The sequence below is a fragment of the Elephantulus edwardii genome, unplaced genomic scaffold (genome assembly GCF_000299155.1).
Source record: "Elephantulus edwardii isolate Elephantulus edwardi_28Jun2011 unplaced genomic scaffold, EleEdw1.0 scaffold00124, whole genome shotgun sequence".
Lineage (NCBI taxonomy): Eukaryota > Metazoa > Chordata > Mammalia > Macroscelidea > Macroscelididae > Elephantulus > Elephantulus edwardii.
This window is the reverse complement of record NW_006399874.1, coordinates 2,085,645-2,111,561: the sequence shown is the minus strand read 5'-3', so window position 1 is coordinate 2,111,561 and position 25,917 is coordinate 2,085,645. Positions and strand designations below refer to the sequence as shown.

Sequence of the window (25,917 nt, the reverse complement as noted above, 5' to 3'; positions counted from 1 at the left end):
GGAGCTCTTGGTGCAGAAAATCAAAGACTACAGTCTTCAATAAGAGCTCTTGTAGAATAGTGGTAAGAAGCTGTGCTGTAATTCTGAAAGCATGTAGTCCTAATCCATCAGGAACTCTATGGGAGAAAGATGGGTAATCTCCTCCCATGTGATCACCCCTGGGATGGTCAGCTCTGGGTTGGTTCTGATTCAATGGTACACAACAATACCATCAATAAAAAATAAATCCTCACCATTAGCCCAAGAGGCAATATCATAATAGATGGAGAAAAGATTGAAATTGTCAACAATCTCATCTTATTTGGATCCACAAACAACACCCTTGGTGCCAGCATTCAGGAGATCAGAAAATTTATAGGATTAGAAAAGCCAACTTTCAGTGACCTTTACAAAGCCCTGAAGACTGGTGATATTCATTTAAAGACCAAGATATATCTGATTCAAGTTATGCTATATATCTGAAAACTGGACAAAGGAAAAGGATGACAGAAAAAAAAGTATGCCTCTGATCTGTGGTATTAGAGAATGGAACTGAGTATCCCATGTACTACCAAAAAAAGTAAACAGGTATGTCTTGGACAAAGTGAAATCAAAGTACTCCTTAGAGAAAAATATTTCTGAAGCTTCATCTTTCATATTTGGGGCATTTTTTTAGGCAAGGCTATTTTTTGGAAAGGGATATCCTGGTTGGAAAGGTTGAGGGTCAACAAAAGAGAGGAAGACCCTCAAGTGACTGTGGCAATGGGCTCAAGTATGTCAGAAATTATAAGGTCAGCACATTATATGACAGGGTTTAATTCTATTATGACAGGATCACTATAGATTATGCTCAAATTGGTGGCACCTAAGAAAAACAACAACAATATATTGTTAGCACTAAATCTATAAAAAAAACCAAAAGATTTATTTCTAGTACATCCTTCACCAATATAATGCCAGAGTTAACCATGAGAAAACTATTTTAACTCTAATCTCATTTGAGGATTGATCTCGTAAATAAATCATAATCCAAAGGATCTTAGTAATGGTTGTTGCTGTTGTTGTTATGTGCCGTCAAGTCGCTAGTGACTCATAGCAACCCTATGTACAACAGCCCTAAACTCTGTTCTGTCATGTGCCAATCTCATTGTCTCCAACGCACTCATCCCGATTACCCCAGTCACTGAATCAATCCATCTCCTAGAGGGCCTTCTCCTCCTACGCCTGCCCTCCACCCTCCCAAGCATGATTTCCTTCTCTAAGGACCGGTCTCTCCTTACAACATATGTTAGACGGAGCCTCAGAATCCTTGCCTCCAAGGAGCCACCTGGTTTAACCCTTTCCAGGATGAATCTGTTTGTTTTCTTAGCAGTCCATGGTACTCTCAATACACTTCTCCAACACCAAAGCTCAAAGGCATCAATTCTCTTTCTATCCTCCCTAGTCATTGTCCAACTCTCTGACACACAAGTGATTGCAAAGACCATGCCTGTATCAGATGCACCTTAGTCTCCAGAGAGACACCATTGCTCTTCAGTGCTTTAGAGAGATCCCTAACAGGAGACTTTCCCACCGCAATACATTTTTTAATTTCCTGGCTGCTGGTGCCAAGAGTGTTGACTGTGGAGCCAAGCAAACTAAAGCTGTGTACAATCTCAATCTCTTCACCATCCATCCTGATGCTGCCAATTGGTCCAGTGGTGAGAATCTTTGTCTTCTTGACATTAAGCCTCAATCCATATCGGAGGCTGCAGTCCTTGATCCTCTGCAGCAGATGCTTCAGGTCCTCTTCAGTTTCAGCAAGCAGGGTTGTATCATCTGCATAATGCAGATTGTTGATAGATCTTCCACCAGTCCTGAAGCTGCATTTCTCCTCATAGAGCCCAGCCTCCCGGATGATCTGTTCTGCATACAGGTTGAAAAGGTATGGAGACAGGACACATCCCTTTGTATGCCCTTCCCAATTTTAAACCATGCAGTATTTCCTTGATGCATCTGGCCTCACTAAAGAACACATTTGAAAAATGTTGATATATTAAATGTTGTATTCCCTATATTTTTATAAAAAAATAAAAATAAAACAAATTAATAATCCAAATTAATAATTAATTACTTTTGACCCTGTTCAAGGTGGTAACATCTTGGTATCTACATAATTCAGAGACATAGCTCAATCCTTTTATGTTACTTCTCAACTCCTTTAATATAGAAACTATATTAATCAAATAAATGACTCGAAATTAATGCTATAAAACAAAATGTGTTTGAATGATTGGATGAAAAATTAACATGACTTGTAAACTTTTACTCAAATCCCACTAAAGGATAAAAGAAAGAAATGTATATATGCGTGAATATAAGTTATATGCTAGATAAATCATATCATGCTCTACTTAAATTTCTAACTTTTTCAAAACTAATTTAGAATAAAATCCTAAGTTCTATCATGACCTACAAAGCTTTATCTAAAATGTCTCTGGCTGTATTTCTGGTCTCACCCCTCCTTCTGTGTTTTCTGCTGGTTGTGGGGAAGGAGGTTCTCCAAAGCACTAAAAGAGGCAACTTACTCAAGCTGACTTTTGGACAACTTTCTAAAGCAATAATTCACACAGGAAGAGATTGTCCATCTTTCTCTGGCAGAGCTATTGGTGTATTTGAATTACTAGGAGGCTGACCTTTGCTTTAGCTGCCCAAATAGCTACTATAAAGAAGACATCAAAGCTGATTTGAAACTCCCCTGCACACAAACTATTTAGGTCAGCACCCCTGATCTCAACACCACTCCAGAAACAAAGGAAGACATTAGGCTTCAAGAGAGAAAGGGCCACCAGGTGAGACAATTTTCCCCAGAGCCAGCACTTCATTTGCCTCCAGGGGAGGAAAAAGGAGTGAAACTCTCCTAAAAAAAGGTCATTATACTTGAGGATACCTGCCTCCAGGACTATGGGGAAATCCCAAGAGGCAAACAGAACAAGAGAGTTTGGGACAGATAGCTATAAGGAGGGGAACGGATTGCTCAGATTTCTCTACTGGCACAATGAGGCACGAGAATGGGAGCTGATTTGTAGTCCTCCTGCACACAAATTGCTAGTGTGGAGACCCTGGTTCCACACCACTCAGCCACTCCATAGGCAAAGAAGGACAATAGAGTTTGGGAGAGGTGACTAAAATAATTTAAGATTTCTGCAGGGCTGCACTGAAGACCAGAAAGAATTAAAGAACTGGAGGAAAAGCAATTTTTCTCAGAAAGCACTTTCAGTAGAGTGAGTGACTCACTCCACAGATAGAACATTTTAACCTGGTAACTAATCAATAACATCACAAAGATAAGAACTATCAACAACTTATATAGACACAGTAGAAATGGCCTAACAATTTATCAAACAAAACTTTACATAATGTCAAGAAAGAAGCAGGCAGCTTCAAACAGATTAAGCCTTCTTCAAAAAAGCAGAAAATGTTGCAAAAATTTGACAAATTTTCCAAAAGAGAAGATAAGGCTAGAATACTAAAAGCAATACAAAGAAAACAAATTGTCATCTACAAAGGAAAGTAGTTAGATTAAGTTCTGATTTCTCAGCAGAAACCATGCGAGCAAGGAGACAATGAGATGGCAGATATAGAAAGTTGAAAGAAAGCAGTTGCCAACCAAGGGTGCTGTACCCAGGAAAGTTTTCCATCAAATGTGAATATATATTATATCCTTTACAGGAAAAAAAAAGAAACTTAAGGAATATATGAAAACAAGACTAAATCTACAAGAACTTTTAAGGGAAGTCCTTCACACAGAAACACCAAAAGAAAAGTGGATAGATCACAGTAAAGAGAAACAACAGAAAAAATATACACAGCAAATTGGCAATGATAAAATCTGGCCTGTCACAATCTGTCACAATCACATTTAATGTGAATGGAGTGAATGGACTAAATGTGTCAATTAAGAGAAAAATAGTAGCAGAATGGATAAATAGCTAACTCCTATCAATATATTGTCTATAAGAGACATATCTAAGAAATGAAGAGAAAGATTGACTCAAAATCAAAGGCAGGGAAAAAAAATATGTGAAACAAATGACATCCACAAAAAAAAGGAGAACTGGTAGTATTAATCTCTGGTAAAATACACTTTGGGATCAAAACTACCATAAACTATAAGGAAGAGTACTATATAGTGATTATAGGCACCAAAGATGAAGAAGATATAATCTTGGTCAATGTCTATACACCAAATGATAGACCTGCATAATACATTAAAAAAAAATCCGCAAAATTGAAAAAATACACAGTACCACAATAGTGATAAGACCAAAGGGTATATCAACTCAAAAGAAACTTAACAAAGATGCAGAAAATTTAAACTACACATTCAGCCAACTCGAAATTGTGGACATAGTCTAAGTACTGCATGCAATCAAAACTCAATTCACTTTCTTCTCAAGCATATTTTCCAGGACTGGTCACATATTATAGCACAAATCACGCCTTAACAAATTCAAAATGTCAAAATAATACAAAGTATCTTTTTTACAGCACAATACTATAAAACCAGAAATTAAGGGTAAAGCTTATAAATAAACTCCCATACAGAAGCTAAATAACACCCAGATAGAACATGATTGGGTTACAGAAGAAATAAAGAATGAAAGAAAAAGTTACTCAAAACAAATGATATTGAAAATACAATATACCAAAACTTCTGGGATGAAGCTAAGGCAGTCCTCAGGGGCTAGTTCAAAACAATTGGCAAACACATAAAATATGAAGCAAAATTAATTATTTAACGCAACATCTTCATCAAATAGGAAAAAACTCCAACAATCTAGCCCCACAACGTCTAGAAGAAAGGAAATCATAAGAACAAGAGCTGTAGTCAATGTGATAGAAAACAGAAAAGCAATTGAAACCATCAGTAAGACCAGAAGATGGTTTTTCAAGTGTGTCAATGAAATTGATAAATCCTTGACAAACTTAACATACTAAAAGGAGAAGACACAAATAAATCGATTACGGAATGACAGGTAAATCAAAACAGAATCAAAGACACGAAACTGTAATGTCAGAAAATTGTGAAAAGATTTACTTAGATAAATTTAAAAGCCTTGAAGAAATGACATTTGATATCATGGTGGATTGAAATGGTCAACCACTTTATCTTTTCTACAATAAATAACCTTGGTACCAGCAGTCAGAAAATAAGGACATGGATTGCATTGAGAAAGTCTGAAGTTAGAGACCTCTCTAAATTATTGAGAAGTAATGATGTCAGTTTGAGGACTACGGTGCATCTAATTCAGGCTATAGTCTTTCTGATTATTTAATATGCTTCTAAGTGCTGGACCATTAATAGAGATGATAGAAGAGTTTATGCTTTTGAATTGCGTTGTTGGAGAAGGGCACTGAAAAGTCCATAGACTGCCAAAAGAACAAATAAATATATTTTGTTTGTTTGGTTTTTTTTTTACAAATAAATATATTTTGGAGAAAGTGCAGTCAGAGTGCTCTTTAGAGACAAGGATGGTGAGGTTTCACCTCACGTACTCCAGGTACATTGCTAGGAGGTGTTATGCTTGGAAGGGTAGAGGGGCGGCAAGGGAAAGGAAGCAGGTGGATTGATGCATTAACTTCCACAAAGGGCTCTAGGGCTCTAGTGTGTCACGAAGTGTGAAGATGCCAAAAAATAGGACAGGATTGAGATCTGCTGTTCATAGGATCAATGATTCATACTCGACTCAGCAGCATCTAACAACACAAGAAGAGGAAACGGACAAATTCCTTGAAACTCATGTTTTACCCACATTGACACAGACAAATGTAGAACCCTTGAACATATACATGAAGGAGAAGGAGAAAGTAGGAGAAAGAAGAGGAGGAGAAGGAGGAGCAGGAGGAGGAGGAGAAGAAAAGAAAGATAGAAAGAAATTGAGGAGAATTTTAAAAGTCTGCTCCACAAAAAAAGTCCTGGATCAGATATATTCATGGCTGAATACTACTAACATCCAGAGAAAATTTATCACTGAGTCTACTTCAATTTCTTTAAAAAATAGAAAAAAAGGATACTACCAGAAACATTCTGTGAAGTAAGCATAACCCACATATCAAAACCTGGTAAACACATTACCAAAAAACAAAATTACAGAAAAAATATCTCTCATAAACATAGATGTAAAAGTCCTTAACAAAATCCTAGTCAACAGATTTGAAAAATATATGAAAAAAATAGTAATTCATCATCACCATGTGGCACAACAGGTATGGAAGGATAATTCAGTATAAGGAAAAACAATCACCCTAATTAACCACACTAACAAAGAAAATAACAAGAAGCATATGATCACAGCAATTGACGCAGAAAAGGCATTTGGGATACAACCACCATGTCAACCTGCACTAAGAGCACCAATATCACAGACGAGAATCTCTTCCAGTTGACTAGCTAGGTAGCTGTCTTCAAAATTTCTTGGTGTGCGTGTGCACATTGAAGAAGAATGATGTAAACTCACCTTTTAGGGGTATATTAGTCTTTAAATATCTTTGAGATTGAGTTGGTTGATTGTGTGGTGTAATTCTTCAGCAACTTTGTTGAGTGTCTTTCTTTTCTTGAGAGTGGTGTATTGAGTATCTTAACTACTATTGTAGTATTGTCCATTTTTTTGGTCCCCATTGTGTTAACATTTGCTTTATGCATTTTGCAGCTCTATCATTTGTTGCATAGATATTTATCATGGTTATATCCACTTGTCCTATCGATCCTTTTAGCATTACATAATGACTGTTCTTGTCCTTTGTGATGGTTTTTATGCTGAAATCTATTTTATCAGAGATTAATATCACTACTGTGTATCTTATTTTGTTTTGTTGGGATTTTTGGTTGCCATTTGCTTGATATATTTTTTCCACCGTTTTAATTTTAGTCTTTATTTATCTTCATTTTTCAGGTGTGTTTTCTGTAGACAGCATACTGATGGGTTTGGGCTTTTTATTCAGTCTGCTACTATTTTTCTCTTCACTGGTGCATTTAAACCACTCACATTCAGTGTATTAAGAGACAAGGTTTTCTTGTTATTATTTTGTTGAGTTCTTTTTGGTGGTGTTGGTGGTCACTTTGGTCCACCCTGCTTTCTGTGGCATCTCTGTAAGATGGAATTCTCTCAGTACTTCCTGCAATGGTGGACTTGTTTTCCCAAACTCCCTCAATTTCTGCTTTCCTGAGAATATCTTAATCTCTCTGTCATGTTTGATGGACAGTTTTGCTGAGTATAGTTCTCTTGATTAGCAGTAGTGTTCTTTGAATGTTTGATATATCTCATTCCATTGCCTTTTTGCTCACATGGTTTCTGCTAAGAAATTGGCACTTAATCTTACTTTCTTTCCTTTGTAAGTTACTCTGTTTTTTCCCTAGCTGCTTTCCAAATTCTCTATCCTTATTCTGCCAAACTTGACTGATATGTTGTTATGTGTCATCAAGTCATGTGATTCATATGTCACATGTGATACTACGTACAACAGCCTTAAACCCTACTTTATCTTATACCAATCTTATTGTCTCTGACACACCTATCCCCATTACTCTACACTGAATCAAAGCATCTCATTGAGGGTCTTCCTTTCCTGCACTGTCTCTCCACCCTGCCAAGCATGACGTCCCTCTCTAAGGAGGGGTTCCTCCTTGCAACATATCCAAAGTATGTAAGATGAATCTTCCAAATCCTTGCCTTCAAGGACCAGCCTGGTCTCACCCTCTCTAGGACAAACTTGTTTGTTCTCCTAGCAGTCCAGGTATATTCAATACTTTCCTCCAGCACCAGTGTTCAAAGGCATTCTGCTTCTATCATCCCTAGTCATTGTCCAGCTTTCTGATGCATAACAAGTAATTGCAAACACCATGGCCTGGATCAGGCACATCTTAGTCTCTAGACTGACATTGTTGCTCTTCAGTACTTTGGAGAAATCTCTGATAGCAGACTTTCCCAATGCAATTCATGTTTTTATTTTCTGGAAGCTGGTACCAGGAGTGTTGATTGTAGAGTCAAGCAAACTAAAGGTGTTAACAATCTCAATCTCTTCACCATCTATCAATATGCTACCAATCAACCCAGTGGTGAGAATCTTTGTTTTCTTAATATTGAACTTCTATCCATATTGAAGGCTGACACTTTCAAATTTTAGAGCACAAGGCATGGGGGCAGGAGGGTATGGTGCAGAGGGTGGAAAATATGTGTGGCAGGAGGTGACTCAGCAGAACCCACACCACATATCAAAGCTGAAACATTCAAATTTTGGAGAAATTTGGACTATCATATGCCTTAGTGTTTTTCTTTTGTTTATTCTATATAGAGTTTGTTCTGCTTCTTATATATCTATTCTCTCATTTTTCATTATGCCTGAAAAGTTTACTTCTAGGAACTTTTCCACAACTCTCTCTGTGCCTTTTTTTTCTTCTTCTTCTTCCTGTTCTAAGATCCCACTTATACACATATTTCCTTTGATGGTGTCCCTCATTATTTCCAGGTTTTCTTTTTCTCTCTTCTTCTTCTGAGTCTACTTTTTATTCTAGCAGATTAGTACTGAAAATTCATCTTTTATTTCACTGGTTCTGTGCTCCTTCTCTTCAACTCAGTTCATATGTCCCTTCAACATGTTAACAGCATTGGAGACATGTTTCCTCATATTCTAGATTGCATTTTCTCTCTTTTCAAGAGTTTCTAATGTCTTATTTGTTTTATCTGCATTGTCTTTTTAAAAGTTCCTCTTGGCTTTTGCTTGAAGATTCCTGTAATTCTCTGAGTTTGTCTTTTACACATTGACAATATTAAATCTTGATTCTTTTGAATCCTGTATTAGAAAGTTCCATTACATTATCTGACCTCGGGGCAACCTGTGCATCTGTAATTTGATTACCTTTTGGGGGATGGCATATTACTTTTCTTTTGTGTAGGGTGTGAATAGATTATATTTTAGATCACAAAGCAAGCATCAATAAATTTTAAAAGATAGAAATAAAAGAAAGCATTTTCTCAAACCACACAGTTACAAAATTAAAAATAAATAACAAGAGGATACAGGAGGAAAAACAAAACAAAACAAAACATATATCTGCAAGCTGAGCAACATCTTGCTTGAACAAATATGAGTAATAGAAAAAATTTTTAAAAATTAAATAAAAGGGTTTCTTGAAACAAATGAAAATAAAAATATAATTTCACCAAAATCTCGGGGAAACAGCCAAAGCAGTAATTAGAAGTCAATTTATAGCAATAAGCAATCACATCACAAGGGAAGAAAAAAATGATAATTGATTCTCTAACCCATTATCCCCAGCAAGTTGAAAAAGAACAACCATAAAACTCATCAACCTATAAAAGAAATAAAATTACATTAGGACAAAAAGAAATGAAATAAAAGCCAGAAAAATGAAATCATCAGCAAGACCAGGAGTAGATTCTTTGAAAAGGTCAATAAAATTTACAAACCATAGCAAAACTAACAAAGGAAAGAAAGAAAAAATACAAACAATCTGAATAAGAAATGAAAGAGGCAATGTCACAACAAACCAACTAAAATGAAAAGGTTAATAATGGACTATTAGACAGCTCTGGTGGTCTAGTAGCAAGAAGCTGTGTTGCAATCCCAAAGGTATGCAGTTTGACGCCACCAACTGCTCTGCTGGAGAATGATGGCAATCTCCTTTCATGAGGTTAACTGCCTCTGAAAACCCACTGGAAGGTCAGCTATGGGTCAGTTCTGATTCTACTGTACACAACAACAACAATGGGCTCTTATGAAAAACTATACTCAAACAAATATGAAAACATACAGGAAATGGATAATTACTTAGAAACTCACAGTCTACCCAAACTGACAGACTGAAACAGAATAACTGAAGAGGCTCATCACAAAAGAAGAAACTGAACAGGTCATAAAACAACTTCCAACACAAAAAAACCCCTAGACCAGATGGTTTTACTGGTGAATTTTATCAAACATTAACAGAAGAACTGTCACCAATTATACATAAAGTATTTAAAATATAGAAAAAAGATGGCATTCTTCCAGATTCATTCTATGAAGCAAACATATTCTTCATATCAAAGTCAGGTAAAGACACCACCAAAATAGAAAACTATAGAACAATATCTCTCATAAACATAGATGTTAAAATCCTCAATAAAATCCTGGTCAATAAAATCCAACAGTGCATTAAAAAAATCAACATGACCAACTGGGATTCATAACATATGTACAAGAATGGTTCAGCATAAGAAAAACAATAAATGTAATTAATCACATTAACAAAGCAAAGAACAAAAACCATACAATTATATCAATTGATGCAGAAAAAGCCTTTGACAAAACCCAATATCTTTTCAAGATTAAAATACTCTGCAACATAGAAATAGAGGGGAATTTCCTCAACATAGTGAAAAGTATATCTGAAAAACCAAGATCTAACCTCCTTCTTAATGGAGAGCAATTCCTTTTGAGAACATGAACTAGATAAGAATGCCTAATATCATCTCTCCTACTCAACAATGCATTGGAAGCCTTAGAAAGAGCAATAAGACAAGTGATGGAAACAAAAAAAAATCCAAATTGATAAAGAGGAGGTAAAGCTAACTTTAGATACATATGCAGTTGATATGATAGTGTAGACTCAGTGAGAAAACTGCTGGACATAGTTGATCAATTCAGCAAAGTAGCAGAATACAATATTAATATACAAAATCAGTTGTATTTCACTACAGTGACAAAGAGAGCACAAAATGAGCTAAGTAAAGCAATACCTATCAAAATAACTAATCACAAAATTAAACGCTTGGTAGCAAATCTAACTAGAGACAAAAATACCCATACAAATAAAATTACAAATCATTACTACAGAAAAAAACAGAGACCTGGTGAAATGGAAGAATATACCATGCTCATGGATGGGAAGATGCAATATAGTGGGAATGACAATTCTACCAAAGGCAATATACAAGTTAAATGCAATCCCAATGCAGATACCAATGTCACTATTCAATAAGATGTAAAAGGTAATTTCCAACTTTATTTGGAATGGAAAGGGACTCCAAATAAGCAAAGCACTCCTGAAAAAGAGATACAAGAAAGAATGCATCACAGTCCCTGATTTCAAATCCTACTACAGAGCTGTGTTCTGTAAATAAATGTGTTCTTTAAATAAAACTCAAAATACAGCTGAGAAAGAGCTGTGTCCTCAAAGTAGTTTACCCTAATGACACAATTGGTGTAAAGTTTTCAACCCAATACAGAAACTTCATTTACTGACGTGACACAATTCAAATGATAAAAATCAAATACAAAGATCCATTTGAAATAGGAATGTGGAATGTACAATCTATGAAAGTAAGCATAGTGGAAATTACCTCAAATGAAATGGAACACATTAAAATCAGATACCATGGCCTTAATGAATTCAAATGAATTGGTACTGGCCATTTTGAATCAGACAATCACATGACCTGCTACAAAAGGAATGGTGAACTTAAGAGAATCAATACTACCTCTATCATAAAAAAAGAATTCTTTCAAGGTCTGTCCTGTGCTGTCAGTGATAGGACAATAATCATACACATGTAAAAGAGTTCTGTTAATATGACTATTATTGAAACTTACACACCAACTACAAAAGCCAAAGATGAAAAAACTGAGGTTCCATACCAAATGTTATGGTCTGAAATTGGTCAAACATTCAGTCAAGTTGCATTAATAATAATCATATATTTGAAAGTAAAACTTGCTGACATCCAAGCAGATATATGCACACCCATGTTTATTGCAACTTTGTTCACAATAGCAAGGAGTTGGAAACAACCTAAGTGCCCATCAACAAATGAATGGATAGAGAAGCTGTGGTATATTCACACAATGGAATACTGTGTTGCATTGAAAAACAAGGAACTCATGCAATATTATCCAAAATGGGTGACTCTGGAGGACATTACGCTGATTGAAGTATCTCAATCACAAAAGGACAAATACTGCATGGTGCCACTGTTGTAAAACAGGACTGACCTTGGGGTTGGGGAGAGACTGAGAAAGATGGGTTCAGTAATGTATACTGAATTGAAACAGATGAGGGAGAAAACTGTTTAAAAGGGATATATGATTAGGTATTTTTGTCATTACAGGAGTCTAGAGGGAAGGCTACATGGTGGAGTGAACCTGGGGGAGGATTTGTAAAACAATGAAAGAATTTTTCTTTTACTTTTCCAAGAGGGTAGTGTACTAGGGGGGAGGATTGGACAGGGAGAAAAGTGCAACAATGAATGAATGGAAATAGAAAGTCTCTGTAAATTTTTACTTAAATTAATAATAAATTTAAATAAAATTTAAAAAAATAGAAAAAAGGAAAGTAAAATTTGGAAGCAAGGAAGAGTTCATGTTTGGAAAATATGGTCATGGTTATAGAAAAGAAACCAGAGATCCCAAGATAGCATGTTGTGTGACTCTTTCATAGTAAAAAAAAATATTTAAAAAAAATATATAAACAGATATAATATAAGTAGAGTTTGTATAACACAAGTAGATGGAAAATACAGAAATCAAATAAATTGTATCTGTTGAGAAAGAGACTGTGGAAGAACTCAATATCATCAAACAGAAATAGTAAGGATCAACTGCAGAAAAGATCATCAATTTTTCATATGTAAGTTCAAGTTGAAATTGAAAAAAAATAAAATCCAAAGTCAAAATATGACTTGGTATTTCAGGAACAGATATGATGACTCAGAATTATAATGACTATAATCAAATGTGTTATGAGATGATATTAAGGACAGCATATATAAAGAAAGCAAAAGGTCATTAAAAATCTGGAAAGAGAGAAAAATACCAGAATAGATGTCATAATAGACTCTCTCTCAGAGTTATTATAAAATACACTCATTGCTGTTCTGTCAGCTGACTCACAACTGATCCTCCAGTGAGTTTTCAGAGGGTGTAAATAGCATGGAAGGAAATTGATCATCTTTCTTTGAGGAGCAGCTGGTGGATTTGAACCACTTGCCTTTGGGTTGGCAACACAACTCCCTATTGACTAGGCCAACATAAATCCCCACAACAAAATACAGAGAAGCTAAAGTGGAAAAAAAAACATGATGAAGGAAGAGAACTGAAAGATCAAAAGATAATTTGAGAAAACAAAGCAAATAACAATTGAATGTATAAAGACCATGAAGTAGAAAACCTAAGAGAAGAACTGAAGAATATTTAAGAAAGGAGTAGAACATAATAATGCAGGACAGTAAGACAAAGGAAAAGTGGTAAAAATATTTTTAAGAGATCAAACAGATTGAAATTAAGATCTCAAAGAAGAGGAATCTATTTAGTCAACAACACATTTGGAAGTAGTTAAAAACTATGATTTTTGGGAAATGAGCGAATTTCTCCGGTGACTTCATTTTCTCAGTGAAATATGTTTTAAGCTCTTTAGAGTGAATTACTCAAAGCAATTGCTCTTATAGCATCTTGACAAAGAAAAATGTAAAGACAGTTAAAACAAAGGAGTTTTTAAAATGTAACAGCCTTTAAAACAGAAGCAGATAATTCATAGCTTGAAAAATGAAATAGTTGATCTTATTGATTTGAGGGGGAAAAATGATATTATGTCTGTAAATTGTTTTAAAATGCTTCATCATAGGCATTGTGCTGTAAATGTCTGCTGGTCTGAACTTCATTTTAGAGCAGGCAGTGTCTTGCTCATATCAGGAATCCATACCCCACAGGTAGCTAGGAGCACTCCTTTAAAAGGCAGGAGGGCTCTGTATAAATAAAAAACAGAGCTTCCGGAAAAATGAAAAATAAAAGGCAGGTTCTGGGAGAGCTGCTGCAAGTGTTTCCGTTATCTATGTTTTGATAAACACTGGAGCCTTCGAGTATCCAAGTGAATGTCAGATAGGTTATCATTGGTAAAATCATATCTAGTAATCAGCATATGGCTATAAGTAATCCATTCCTATTGATTAATTATGTTGTTGTTGTTGTTGTTTGCCTTCGAATCAAGCAGAACTCATAGTGACCCTATGAACAAAAGGCCTGAAGCTTTTCTTAACTATCATCATATTTCAAAGTTCATAGAGATCCAGAGGCATGATGTTTAGGAAAAGAATGCTACTCCTGCTTCCAAACTAACAGGTTTACATTTATGTAAATTAGTTAAAACATTTTGAAGTTGCTCTTCCCCCCCCCCCGTTTTATGTATTATACATAATTTATTTTATACATTCATATACATTGTTTCATTCATATATATTTTAAGTTATGCAATCACCTCTGCACATTGTGTTTTATTTGATTAAATTCTACTGATCTATTACTTTTGTCTCCCTGTCTCAAGTCCCCATTGGACCTTTCCTTCACCTTTCCACTAATCTCTGTCCTCTTGTGGCTTAAATCCACCAGCTGTTCTGTGGGAGAAAGATGTGCAGTCTGCTCTTATAAGATTAACTGTCTCTGAAAACATTCTGGACTGTCAGCTATGAATCATTCCAACTCTATGTACACAACAACATTAAGAAAACAAAGTTTCTCACTACTAGCCAATTGGCAAAATCATGATATATGGAGAAGAGAGATTATGAAAAGTTTTAGCTTTGTTGACCCTATAATCAACATTTTTAGTATCAGAAGCCAGAATATCAAAAGACGAATTGCACTGAAAAAATCTGATGTCAGGGACCTCTCCAGAATACTAAAGAACAAAGCTTTCAGTTTAGACTCTATGGTGCACCTGATACAAGCACAATTATTCTGTATATATCAAAGAGCTGGAAAATGATTAAGGATGAGAGAAGAAGAAGTGATGCCTGTGAGTTCTGGTACCGGAAAAGAGTATTAAATATATCATGGACTGCTAAGAGAACAAACAAATCTGTCCTGGAAATGGTGAAACCAGGCTGCTCCTCGGAGGCAAGGATTTTGAGGCTCTGTCTCACACACTTTGGGCATGTTGTTAGGAGGGATCAGTCCTTGGAGAAGAACATCATGCTTGCAGGGACAGTGCAATAGAGGAAGACCCTTGATGAGATGACTCCGTGACTTGGGTAATGGGGTTAGCTGTGTTGGAGATAAGAAATTGGCTTGAGATAGAGAACAGGGTTCAGAGCTCTTGTTCTTTGGGTTGCTATGAGTTGCAGACAAATTGATGGCACATAAAAACAACTACATCTATATATAAACAACTGGAATGGGTCACAAAATTTAATCTGTGATTTGTCTTTATAATATGGTTAAGAAGGTTGTGAAAGAATAAATGACCTTTACCCAATTCAGTGTGCCAATAGTCTACATCTTTCACTAATAAAAACATAAGAGTAGTGTAGAATTAAATTAGCTTTACTTTGTTCCCCAAAAAATGCATAGTGTATTCCTTCTGTAAAATCTATTAGACAAAAATATGCTGTATGAAAATTCACTTACACTCTGAGCCAAAATCTATTAAATAGTCTAAATATCTAAATAATCAAACTATTTTCTGTGTCTACCATTTTAAGTTCTCCAAATATCAGAAGTTAGTTATCATGAACTATGTTGTTATTAGGTGCCCCTGAGTTTAATATAACTCATAGTGACGCTCTGAACCACAGACTAAATCCTGATCTATTCTGTTCCATCCTCCTCAACTCTGACACATTAGAACCTTTTGTTGCAGTCACTGTGTCAATCTATCTTGCTAAGGATCTTCTTTCTTCTCTTTTGCTCACTCTCTATTTTTCCAAGTATCATGTCCACAATTAAGTGCTCTTAATTGTGATTCCAATTCTTCCCAGTGTTATTCATAATTTGCTATGAAATACATTTGTAGTCAACAAAAAAATCAGATAAACATCTTTCTGGTGTTCTTTGTTTTCAATCATTATCTGACATCAGCGATTATATCCCACATACAAAGGTCTTTTCTAAATTCAACTTGAATTTCTGGATGGTCACTGTTAATGTAATATTCCAGCTGCTTTTTAAATAACCTCTAGAAAGATTTTACTTTTATGTGATATTAATGATATTGTTCAACAATATTCACTTTCTAGTTATCTCTCTTTTTTGATAATGAGAACAAATATAGATCTTTTCCACCAGTTGGCCTGTTGGCTGTCTTGCAAATTTCTTAGCATAAGCTAGTGAGCATATCCAGGGTGACATCTGTTTGTTAAAATACATCAGCTGGCATTCTGTTAATTCTTCAGGCCTTATACTTTGCAGCTTGGACTTCCTTCCTTACCATTGGTTCTTGGTCATATGATACTTCTTGAAATTGCTTAATGTTGACCAATCCCTTCTTTGCACAGTGACTCTGTGTATTCTTTCTGTCTTATTTTGGCGCTTTCTACATCATTCAATATTTTGTCCATAGAAATCTTTCAGTAATGCAACTTGAGGCTTGAAGTTGTACTTAGGTTCTTATAGCTAGAGAAATGCCAAACATATTCCTTTATGGTTTTATAACTCTAGTTCTTTTCACTTTTCATTTAAAATCTTTTGTCTTCTTTTGTTGACCTTTGCAATTTTATTTTTCTCTTACCTCAGCATTTCTTCACTTTGTTTTGGTCTCTCTGCATTTTATCTCTAGTTTCAGAGTCTCTTCTGACAACTGTCCATTTTGGTCTGTATTTCTTGTCTTTGCAAAAATTTTTACTTGTTTCATGAACAATGTCTTTAATATTGTTGAGTGTTAAATTTCTCCTTCAGATTGTTTCACTCCTTATTTTGGTTTTTTTTTTTTTAATGGCAAAAATATATTTGTTAAATAGTAAAGAAGAAAGTATGTGCCTGTGTTTTTCCACTAGTCTTAAAAGGAAATAATTCTCTATTTTGTCCATTATGTTAAATGTGTACTTTGAGGTTTTGAAAAATGACATCTTTACTATGATAAAGATGCTGATTTTCATTTCTAATAAAAGAATTTGGAATAGTTGTCAAATGGAATATGACAACCAAACAATACTAGCATTTATTTACAAAATAAATAAGTAGAAAATGGTATTTGTTTATATGCCACTAAAAATAAAGCTAAAAGCTTCCAAGAATGAATGGGAAAAGTGTATGATGACTATGGATAACATTTTATTTCTCTTTAGGCACAATTCTGAAAACAAGAATTGAAGAAGTGCACAATATTATTGGAAAGATGTTGCATTTAGTATTCAGTTATCTTCAAATAAGTCTATCTAAAAAATAAAATTTTATCTTCTATTAAGTCTATAAATTATTTCTCATATTATTCAAAACTCTAGCTTTAGAATAGCTAGTTTGAAGGAAATAGATGTAAGTATTAAAAGTCATGTACAGAAGATTCAATGTCTACAAATAGCAATCTGCCTGGATAAAGAAGTATCAGTAAGTGAATTTGCTGCCCATTATAGCGTATTAAAATGTTATGGATAAGAAAAAAATAATTACAAGAGGAGATAACACATCCATCCAACAAAAATATGAATGGATCCTAAAACCCACTAGTAATAAGAATAATTGAAATGACAATAAGAAATAAGGTTTTATATGTTGATTGAGTAAAGATCACAAAGGTAGATAATGCCAATTGCTGAATGGGATAAGAGACCTTATACACCATTTCATGTATCACATTGAGACTCTAAAATAATGTAGATATTCTTGAAAACAATCTGGAAGAATTTAAAGTGAATAAATTCAAATTTTGGTTTTAGCAATTTCTGTTGTATGTCACAGATTGAGTTGTGTAACCCAAAAAGCATGTATATAACAATAAATATAAAAGTGCTATCATTATCACCCATTAGCAAATAAAGTAAAAGGATTGAGAGAAGAATGTAACATCTCTTAATCTCATCACAACACTGAAAGTTGCCCTAGGATGTGGCCTTTAACACTTTTTATTTTATACAAGAGAAGAAAGCAAACAAAAAAAGGAGTCCCACACTACAACCAAGAAATAATTGTCAAGAATATATTGTCTTTTTGGACACTGGTCCTTGAACTGGGAGTCTCCTTGACACTGAAGAACATGAAGAAAGACACTTGCAGGTGTACAGATGCTGAAGGACGTATAGGCATTCCTGCAGACATTTTACAGACAGAGATAGCCTGCCCCTGTAGCTACCAACAAGTGTTTCGAGTCCTCTTCACTTTCAGTAAGCAAGGTGTGTCATCTGTATAATAAAATCAACCAAAAAATACTAGAGAAATAGGCATCAGCCAAAAGCCAGAGGGTATCTAAAATCACAGAAAGAACTTTAAAACACGATAATAGTAAGAAAATAAAAAGACTACAACATAGTATCAGCTCAACTCATTGTCATCAAGTCAGAACCAACTCATAGATGACCCTCCATCTGATTTTCCAGTCACTTGATGCATTTGAACCACAGAGAGGTTCAGCCTTTGGATTAGCCATCTGAGTTCCTTAACATAGTATATTGTTTTTGGGTATTGTCAAGTCAGAACTGACTCATATCTGATTCTAGTGGGTTTTGCAGAAGCTGTAAGTCTCACAGGAGGAGAGTGTCGATTTTTCTTCTGTGGAACAACTGATGGATTTGACCTTCCTATCTTCAGGTTGGCAATGTAGCTAGGCCACTAGGAAATATTTTTATGTTGTTATGTACTGTAGGCTTCAGTACAACTCATGGTGATGCTATGAACAGCAGATCTGAAACCTGTGCTATCATGTGCCAACTTCACAAGCTCTGACACACTTGAGCCTATTGTTGCAGTCACTGTAGCAATCCAGTTGGTTGAGAGTCTTCTTCTCTTTTGCTGTTCCTCCACCTTTTCAAGCACGATGTCCTTCTCCAAGGAACAGCCTATCCTAGCAACATGCTCAAAGATTGTGAGACAAAGTTTTGTCATGCTTGCCTCCAAGGAGCACTCTGGCTTCACTTTCTTTGTGACAAATCTGTCTTTTCTTATGGCAGTCCATGGGATAGTCAATACTGTCCTCCAATATCACAACTCAAAGTCAGAAATTTCTGTCATCCTTATTCATGGTATGGTATGGTATGGTATGGTATGGTATGGTATGGTATGGTATGGTATGGTATGGTACAGAACATAGGCTATTGCTATTAGGTGCTATTAAGTTGAGTACAACTCATAGTAATCCTATGAACAACAGATCTGAATTCTATCCTATCTTGTTCCGTCCTCATACTTCCTGACACACTAGAGCCCATTGTTGCAGTCAGTATGTCAATCCCTGTGGTTGAAGATCTTCCTCTTCTTCGCCAAACTTCTGCCTTTTTAAGAATCATTTTCTTCCCCAAGGAATAGTCCCTTCTGTAAATATATTTGGAGTATCTGAGGCAAAGCTTTTTCGTCTTTACCTCCAAGGAGCACTCTGGCTACACTTCCTCCAAGATGTATTTGTGAAGTTCAGCACTCTTCTCCAACACCACAGCTCAAAGACATCAAGTCTTCTGTCATCCTCATTCATTATACAGCTTTCGGATGCATGACAATTGTTCAGAAAGACCATGGCCTATATCAGACATGTCTTAGTCCCCAAATAATATCATTACTCTAATAATTTTGAAAGGTTCCTAAGTGCAGACTTTCCCAGTGCATTAATAAGAGTCCTGATTTCCTGAGTGCTGGTTCCAAAGGTGTTAATTGTGGATCCAAGTAAGATGAAGTTGCTGACAATTTTAATCTTTTCCCCATTTATCATATTTCCTATATCTCCAATTATAAGAATTTTTTGTTTTCTTGACATTGAGATGCAATCCATACTGAGAGCTGTATTGTTTTGCTCTTCTGTAAAAAGTGCTTCAAGTCCTCAATTTAAGCAAGCAAGTTTGCATCATCTGCATAATGCAGGTTATTGATGAGTCTTCCTCCAGTCTTGACTCTGCATCATTCTTCACAGACTCCAGCTTTTTGAGTTAATTTGCTCAGCATACAGATTGAATAGATGTGGACAAAGAATACAACTCTGACACACCCCCTTCTTAATTTTAAACTATGTAGTGTTTCCTTGCTCTGTTCACTTAACAGCTTTTTGATCTAGGCATAGTTTTTACATGAAGACAATTAAGTGCTCCAGGAATCCCACTCTTCTCAATGTTAGCCAAAAATTGTTATGATCCACACAGTCAAATGCCTTTGCATAGTAAATAAGGCATAAATAGACATTCTTCTAGTGTTCTTTACATTCAGCCAGTATCCATCTGACCATATTCCTGATGCCACTGCCTCTTCTAAATCCTGCTTGAACTTCTGACAGTTCCTTATCTATGGAATGTTCTAGAAATTTTTTAGTAATAGTAGTATTTGAATGATAGTAGAACAAAGCAGTAGTATTTTGCTTGCATGTGATATTACGAATATTGTTTGATAGTTTCCACATTCTGTTGGATCACCTTTCATGGGAATAGAAACAAACATGGACCTCTCCTAATCCATTGTCCATAGAGCTGTCCTCCAACTACTCTGCCGTATAGTGGTGAGTGCTGTATTTGTTAATCAAAACAAGACAGTTGGTACCCCATCAATTCCTGGGACTTTTTTCTTGCCAGTGCCTTCTGGGCAGCTTCCACTTCCTACATCATTACCATTGGCTACTGCTTATATGGTTGTGGTTGTTACTGTTTTTTTGTTGTGAAGTGCTGTCGAATTGTAGGTGACTCATAGTGACCCTATGAATGAAAGACCTGAAAACTTATATAACTTTCATCCTTTCTCTAGGTTCATGGGGTTTCCGGTGGCAAGCTATTTCGGAAGTGGATATCACTCCTGCTTCCAAGCTTGTTTAATTAGGGAGCTCTACTAAACACTGTCCACTATGGGTAACCATTATCACATTTGACACATCAGTGTCACAGTGTTCAGCGTTACAGCAACCACGAGTTACTCTGTACAGCAAATGGACAGACCAGTGCTATACGGCCTAGAAGAATGTTTGACAAAAGTGTCCCTCAGGCCTTCCTAATATTAAGAGCCAAAGCATGATTCACACTCCATGAGCTCCATCATTCCAAATTCTTCCATAATTATGCATTCTCATCAGTTCTCACTACCCAAAACGCCCACCTGGGAGAATTCTGCTGTTTCTTAAATCTTCTCCTATTCTGATGCCACATGTTTCTTCATAGAGTCTAACTTCTTGAATGATTTGTTCACCATGATAGACTGAGCACATGTGAGGGAAGGATACATATATAAACAGAAGATAAACAAAGGCCTGAAGCCTTTCCAGAATTATCATCATTTCTCCAAGTTTATAGACTTTTGAGAGGCATGTAGTTTAGAAAGTGGATGCCAGTCCTGCTTCCAAACCTGAATCAATTCAGGAGCTCCAACAAACACTGCACATGATGAATAACCATTTATGGTGTTTGATACACTATGGCCTAGCTGTCCATCATCGCAGCAACTCTATGTTACTCCTGTAGAGCAAATAGACAGACCTCTACTGTACCACTAGAAAGAGTGTTCATCCAAGATCAATTATCATATTACAGTATTTTAAAATTCTGGCATACCCAAATGCTGGTGGACTCTGGGCCAGAGACACCCAGTTCATCTGGCAAGTCTCATCTGCTGACACTCACCTGGAACAAAAAGAAAGCCACAGAAGTCCAAGCACTCTATACGTATCCCTCCTCAAGAGGCAAGAGGCCATCATAAAATCCAGCTTAAACCAATTCACAACACACTAGCCCTCATTTCTTGAAATTTTTCAATGTCAGTCAGTTCCTTTGGTGCAGCAGCTCTGTCACTGAGCATAGGATAATTTATAGAAATGAAAAACTAAAGAACACATAAAAATTTTATGTATTTTAAATAATATAGACAAATACATATATTTTTAAAAGACACACTAGCTATGGATACTGATGTGAATTAACTGTAGAGATAGAGATATATAGACAGGTAGAACCATCTATAAATAAGAAAGAAATTGTTGTGGACTATGATGAGTAAAAATTCATTCAAGCCCATGTGTTTACGGAAGATACACACAAAAGAGATTTCTGTTTATTTGTCAATACGTATCATTTCTATGTGGGGGGAGGGACTGAGAAAGAAAAGGGTAGTGTATCTAAACTGAAAGAAAGCCAATATAAAAACTTAACACATAAGCCTCTTAGATTTTCTAAGATTTATTATCCTTACTTCTTTTTCCCACTATGTAATTGTTGATTTTGAACCATGTCGTTTTTTCTAACCTCTTCCTGTACACACTACTTTCTCAGCTAGGAATTCGCTAATCTGCTCTTCTCACCTTGTCATCTAAGTAATGTTCTAGTCATATTTTATGACTCAACTCTAACCAGCTGAATTCTATCATATTGAGGACATTAATTCCAGAACTATTACCTTACTGTACTAAAATTATCTTCTTATGTGTCTCTACTTTGAAAGTCATTCAGGACAGGAATATATTTTATGAAGCTTCTAGTTTCACTCTGGCTAAATCTATAGGCTTTACTTAATTCCCACTGCTGTAATCTTAGTTCAATCTGCAATATTTTAATATCCTTCAGTATTGCTTAACATGTAGCCAGTAGATACATGCAGGCCAGAGAAATATTTGCTCGTATTTAGAGCTCTGGTGGCCGTTCTATCCTGTGCCAACCTAGCCATCTCAAATGCACTTATTCCCACCGCTCCAGTCACAGAATCAATCCATCTCATGAAAGGTCTTCCTCTCCTTCGCTTCCCCTTCACTCTGCCAAACATGATGTCCTTCTCCAAGGACTAGTCCCTCCTTGCAACATGCCCAAAATATGTCAGACAGAGCTTCAGAATCCTTGACTCCAAGGAGCATTCTGGTTTCACCTTCTCCAGGACAAACCTGTTTGTTCTCCTAGCAGTCCATGGTATATTCAACACTCTTCTCCAGCATGACAGCTCAAAGTCATCAATTTTCTTTCTATCATCTCTATTCACTGTCCAACTCTCTGATGCATAGCATGTAATTGCAAAGACTATAGCCTGGATAAGGTGCACCTTAGCCTCCAGCCTGATGTCGTTGCTCTTCAGTACTCTTAAGAGGTCCCTCACAATTGACTATATAGTAGACTACCTTAGTAAAAATTGTTAAGAATTTTTAAAAATGTATCAGCATAATGCTAAAATGTAGATATTTTCTGCACATGAAGTATTACACAAATGCATTTCCAGAAGTTCATTCTTTTCTAATTAACATTTTCCACTGAGTTTTATGAATCAGAATACAATCTCAAATATCAACGTGGTCTGGCAAAATCTGACTTCCACCCATCTCACAAACCTCTATTCATGCCTTTGCCTCAATCATTCCTGGTCATTATTCCCTAGACACAGTGGCTTTCTTCCAGTTTTGAGTCCATCCCATGCTCTGCCTCACAGTTTTGCTCCACTCTGCTGTCAACTCTCCTCCAGCTCACTCTTTTCTTCTAAAGCTACCTTTTAGACCTATTTGCTCACTTTAATTTCCCACCTTAGCTAATTTTACATATCACATATTAATTTTCATTTTCTTTTCTCACAATACCGTAAATGTTTCCTTCAGAGATGCATCACAATTAGCAACTAAGCACTGAATTTGTTGTGTATGAATTCCTCTAACTTGGCTGTGACTTTCAGGAGATCCTTCCTGTCTCTTTTCTCCTTATTGCTGATTAGTGCAAGATCAATGTCTGGTGGTACTCAATCAAATCAATCTTTGATCATTGCCATTGTTGAATGTATACCTAAATATTTGTTAGACTAATTATTTGTAAAGGCAAAAACCTGGCATAAAAGATAATATTGTGGAAATTGCTAAAATAATACACATTTTCAAAACATACATGGTATCTGATTTGGAAATAAGGACACTGAATCTCTAGCTTAAGAGAATTGTATTTTGACTGTCATTTCTAAACACCATTGCTTATTTATATTAGTTTAACTAACCAAGTCAAAATCAAATACACTCTCATTGACCCAATTCAAACTCATAGTGACACATAGGATAGAGTGTAATTGCATTATATGGTCTGCTGGTCGTAAATATTGATAAAAGTACACTTGCACATATTTTTCCTATGAAGCAACTAGTAGGTTTTAATAATTGGTCAAGAACTTAAATCACTGTGTTAAAGGGGTGCAATAAATCTGTATTTCTCTCCAGGACATTTGACATGGTAAGAGATAGAAGAGTTTTGCTGCTAAGGGGTACAGATGTTGACATTTTTAAAAAATTATTTACAGAGTGTTTTTAAATCAATAGCTACAGTCATTTTCCCATAATTCGAGAAAGAAAGTGAATATCACCCTCTTCCTTATGAATTATTTCTATTTATCCACTCAAACTTGCACCTTCACAATTACTCTATTTGAAGTCCTTTTTTCCTCTTACTAGTTTAGAAAGTTTCAGACTGACATATTGAAGGGGAGAAAAGCCAAAGCAAAAATATGTATGAAGACTCTATTTTATATTATTTAGGCAAGGAAAGTACTGGCTTTGTTTTGGGTTTCTGTCCTGATATTAACGGTGCTGCTATATTACATAGGATCTGAGCCTATGGGTGCATAGGCCCCTTAATATAATGAGCAAGATATTTAATGAATCCGAAGATTTTTTTTTTATGAGATTCTCTAAGAGATTGTGAGTCCTTGAGAGTCCTTGTGTCAATATATTTTACAAGGAAGGAGGGTGATTTAAATAATCTTTATGTTGAGGGAGTGCTCAAAAATGTTCCAAAGCAGCATTCATACCCCACAGACCAGAACATTTCTAGCTATGCTAGAATAAGCAAGAACGCTGTGTCTAAACAAAAGCACTTTAACAATCCATAGAAGTTACTTTTTGCAATTTCAGTAGAAGTGTATTCATTTAAAAAGAAGTAATCTTTAAAAATAAAGGACAATACACAGAGAGAGAGTGAAAGAAAGAGGGAGGAAGGGAAGGAGGGTGAAAGGGAGGGAGGAGAGACAGAGAGATTGTTGTATCTTGTTATTATAACTGAGGTAATGCTGACAGGCATTTCCAAAGCCTACCTTCTGGATACCAAGACAATGTATGAGGAGACCATTCTTCCTCTTCCCGGCAAAAGGACTTGTAATCAGGACAGCAATCAGAATTTTCCCTTTCACAGAATTTATCACAGTAACACAGTGTATTCACCTCATAGAATTGAGTGACACAGCCGTCATCTCTGTCTTTACAACAACCAAAATGCCTACAGTATTGCCCTTTGAAAATGGCTCTTTTGAATCGAGTACCTTCCAAAGTGGTGTGATTCCTAGTCAAATATGCTCCTGGATTCACTTGTCTTTGAGATAAATACTGCTTCTCCATCCAAATTTCTGTGGTAAGACAAGAAAAGATTAAGATCCTATATCCAGTCCACATTGTCTACAGGTCAAGTAATCTCCCACTCTTTGTGATGTCCACAATTCTTGGCCTCAGGGGCTTCTCCTCAGAGCCTAAAGTCTAATCATCTAGGCAAATCAGCCTGAATTCAGGAACTAATCTTTTACTTGAACTGAGTAAGCTTCTTCAAGTTATATATTAACCAAGGACTTTAATGTTTGCCCTAGGTAATATAAGTAACTGAAAGAGATCATTATTATTTTGTTTGGTGTTAAAAATCTGTTTCATGAAATGTATAAAAAAAATCACAATTATAAAGTTAGTTGTACATTAAATTTTACTTTAAATATGACCTGTGCCGCCCCAAAATATGCATATCTATTTTTTAAATGCCTTTTATAATATTATTGTTGTTACTGTGTACCACTGGATCAGAACAGACTCAAAGCTTTAGTGAGTTTTCAAAGGTTCTAAGTCATGTGGGAAGAGATTGCTAAACTTTCTTCCATGGAACAGCCAGTGGATTAGAACCACGTGCCTTTGGGTGGACAGTGTAGCTCTTTATCACTATGCCAACAGAGCTCCAACAATGACTGCAGCAATGGGCTCAAGTATGTCAGAGGTTAAAACAGAAAAAGGCAGGGTTCAGAACTGTTGTTCGT

At 35.8% G+C, this 25,917-nt stretch overlaps 1 protein-coding gene across 1 annotated transcript in view; it reads right to left on the bottom strand.

Moving 5' to 3' along the window:
- TINAG (tubulointerstitial nephritis antigen) overlaps nt 1-25,440 on the bottom strand; it is a 153,926-nt gene extending 128,486 nt beyond the window's left edge. The window contains exon 1 of the mRNA XM_006893134.1: nt 24,940-25,440. Within this exon, the coding sequence (XP_006893196.1) occupies nt 24,940-25,294 (355 nt within the window). The 5' untranslated portion in view covers nt 25,295-25,440. The remainder of the gene's footprint in view (nt 1-24,939) is intronic.
- Nucleotides 25,441-25,917: the final 477 nt, after the last annotated feature.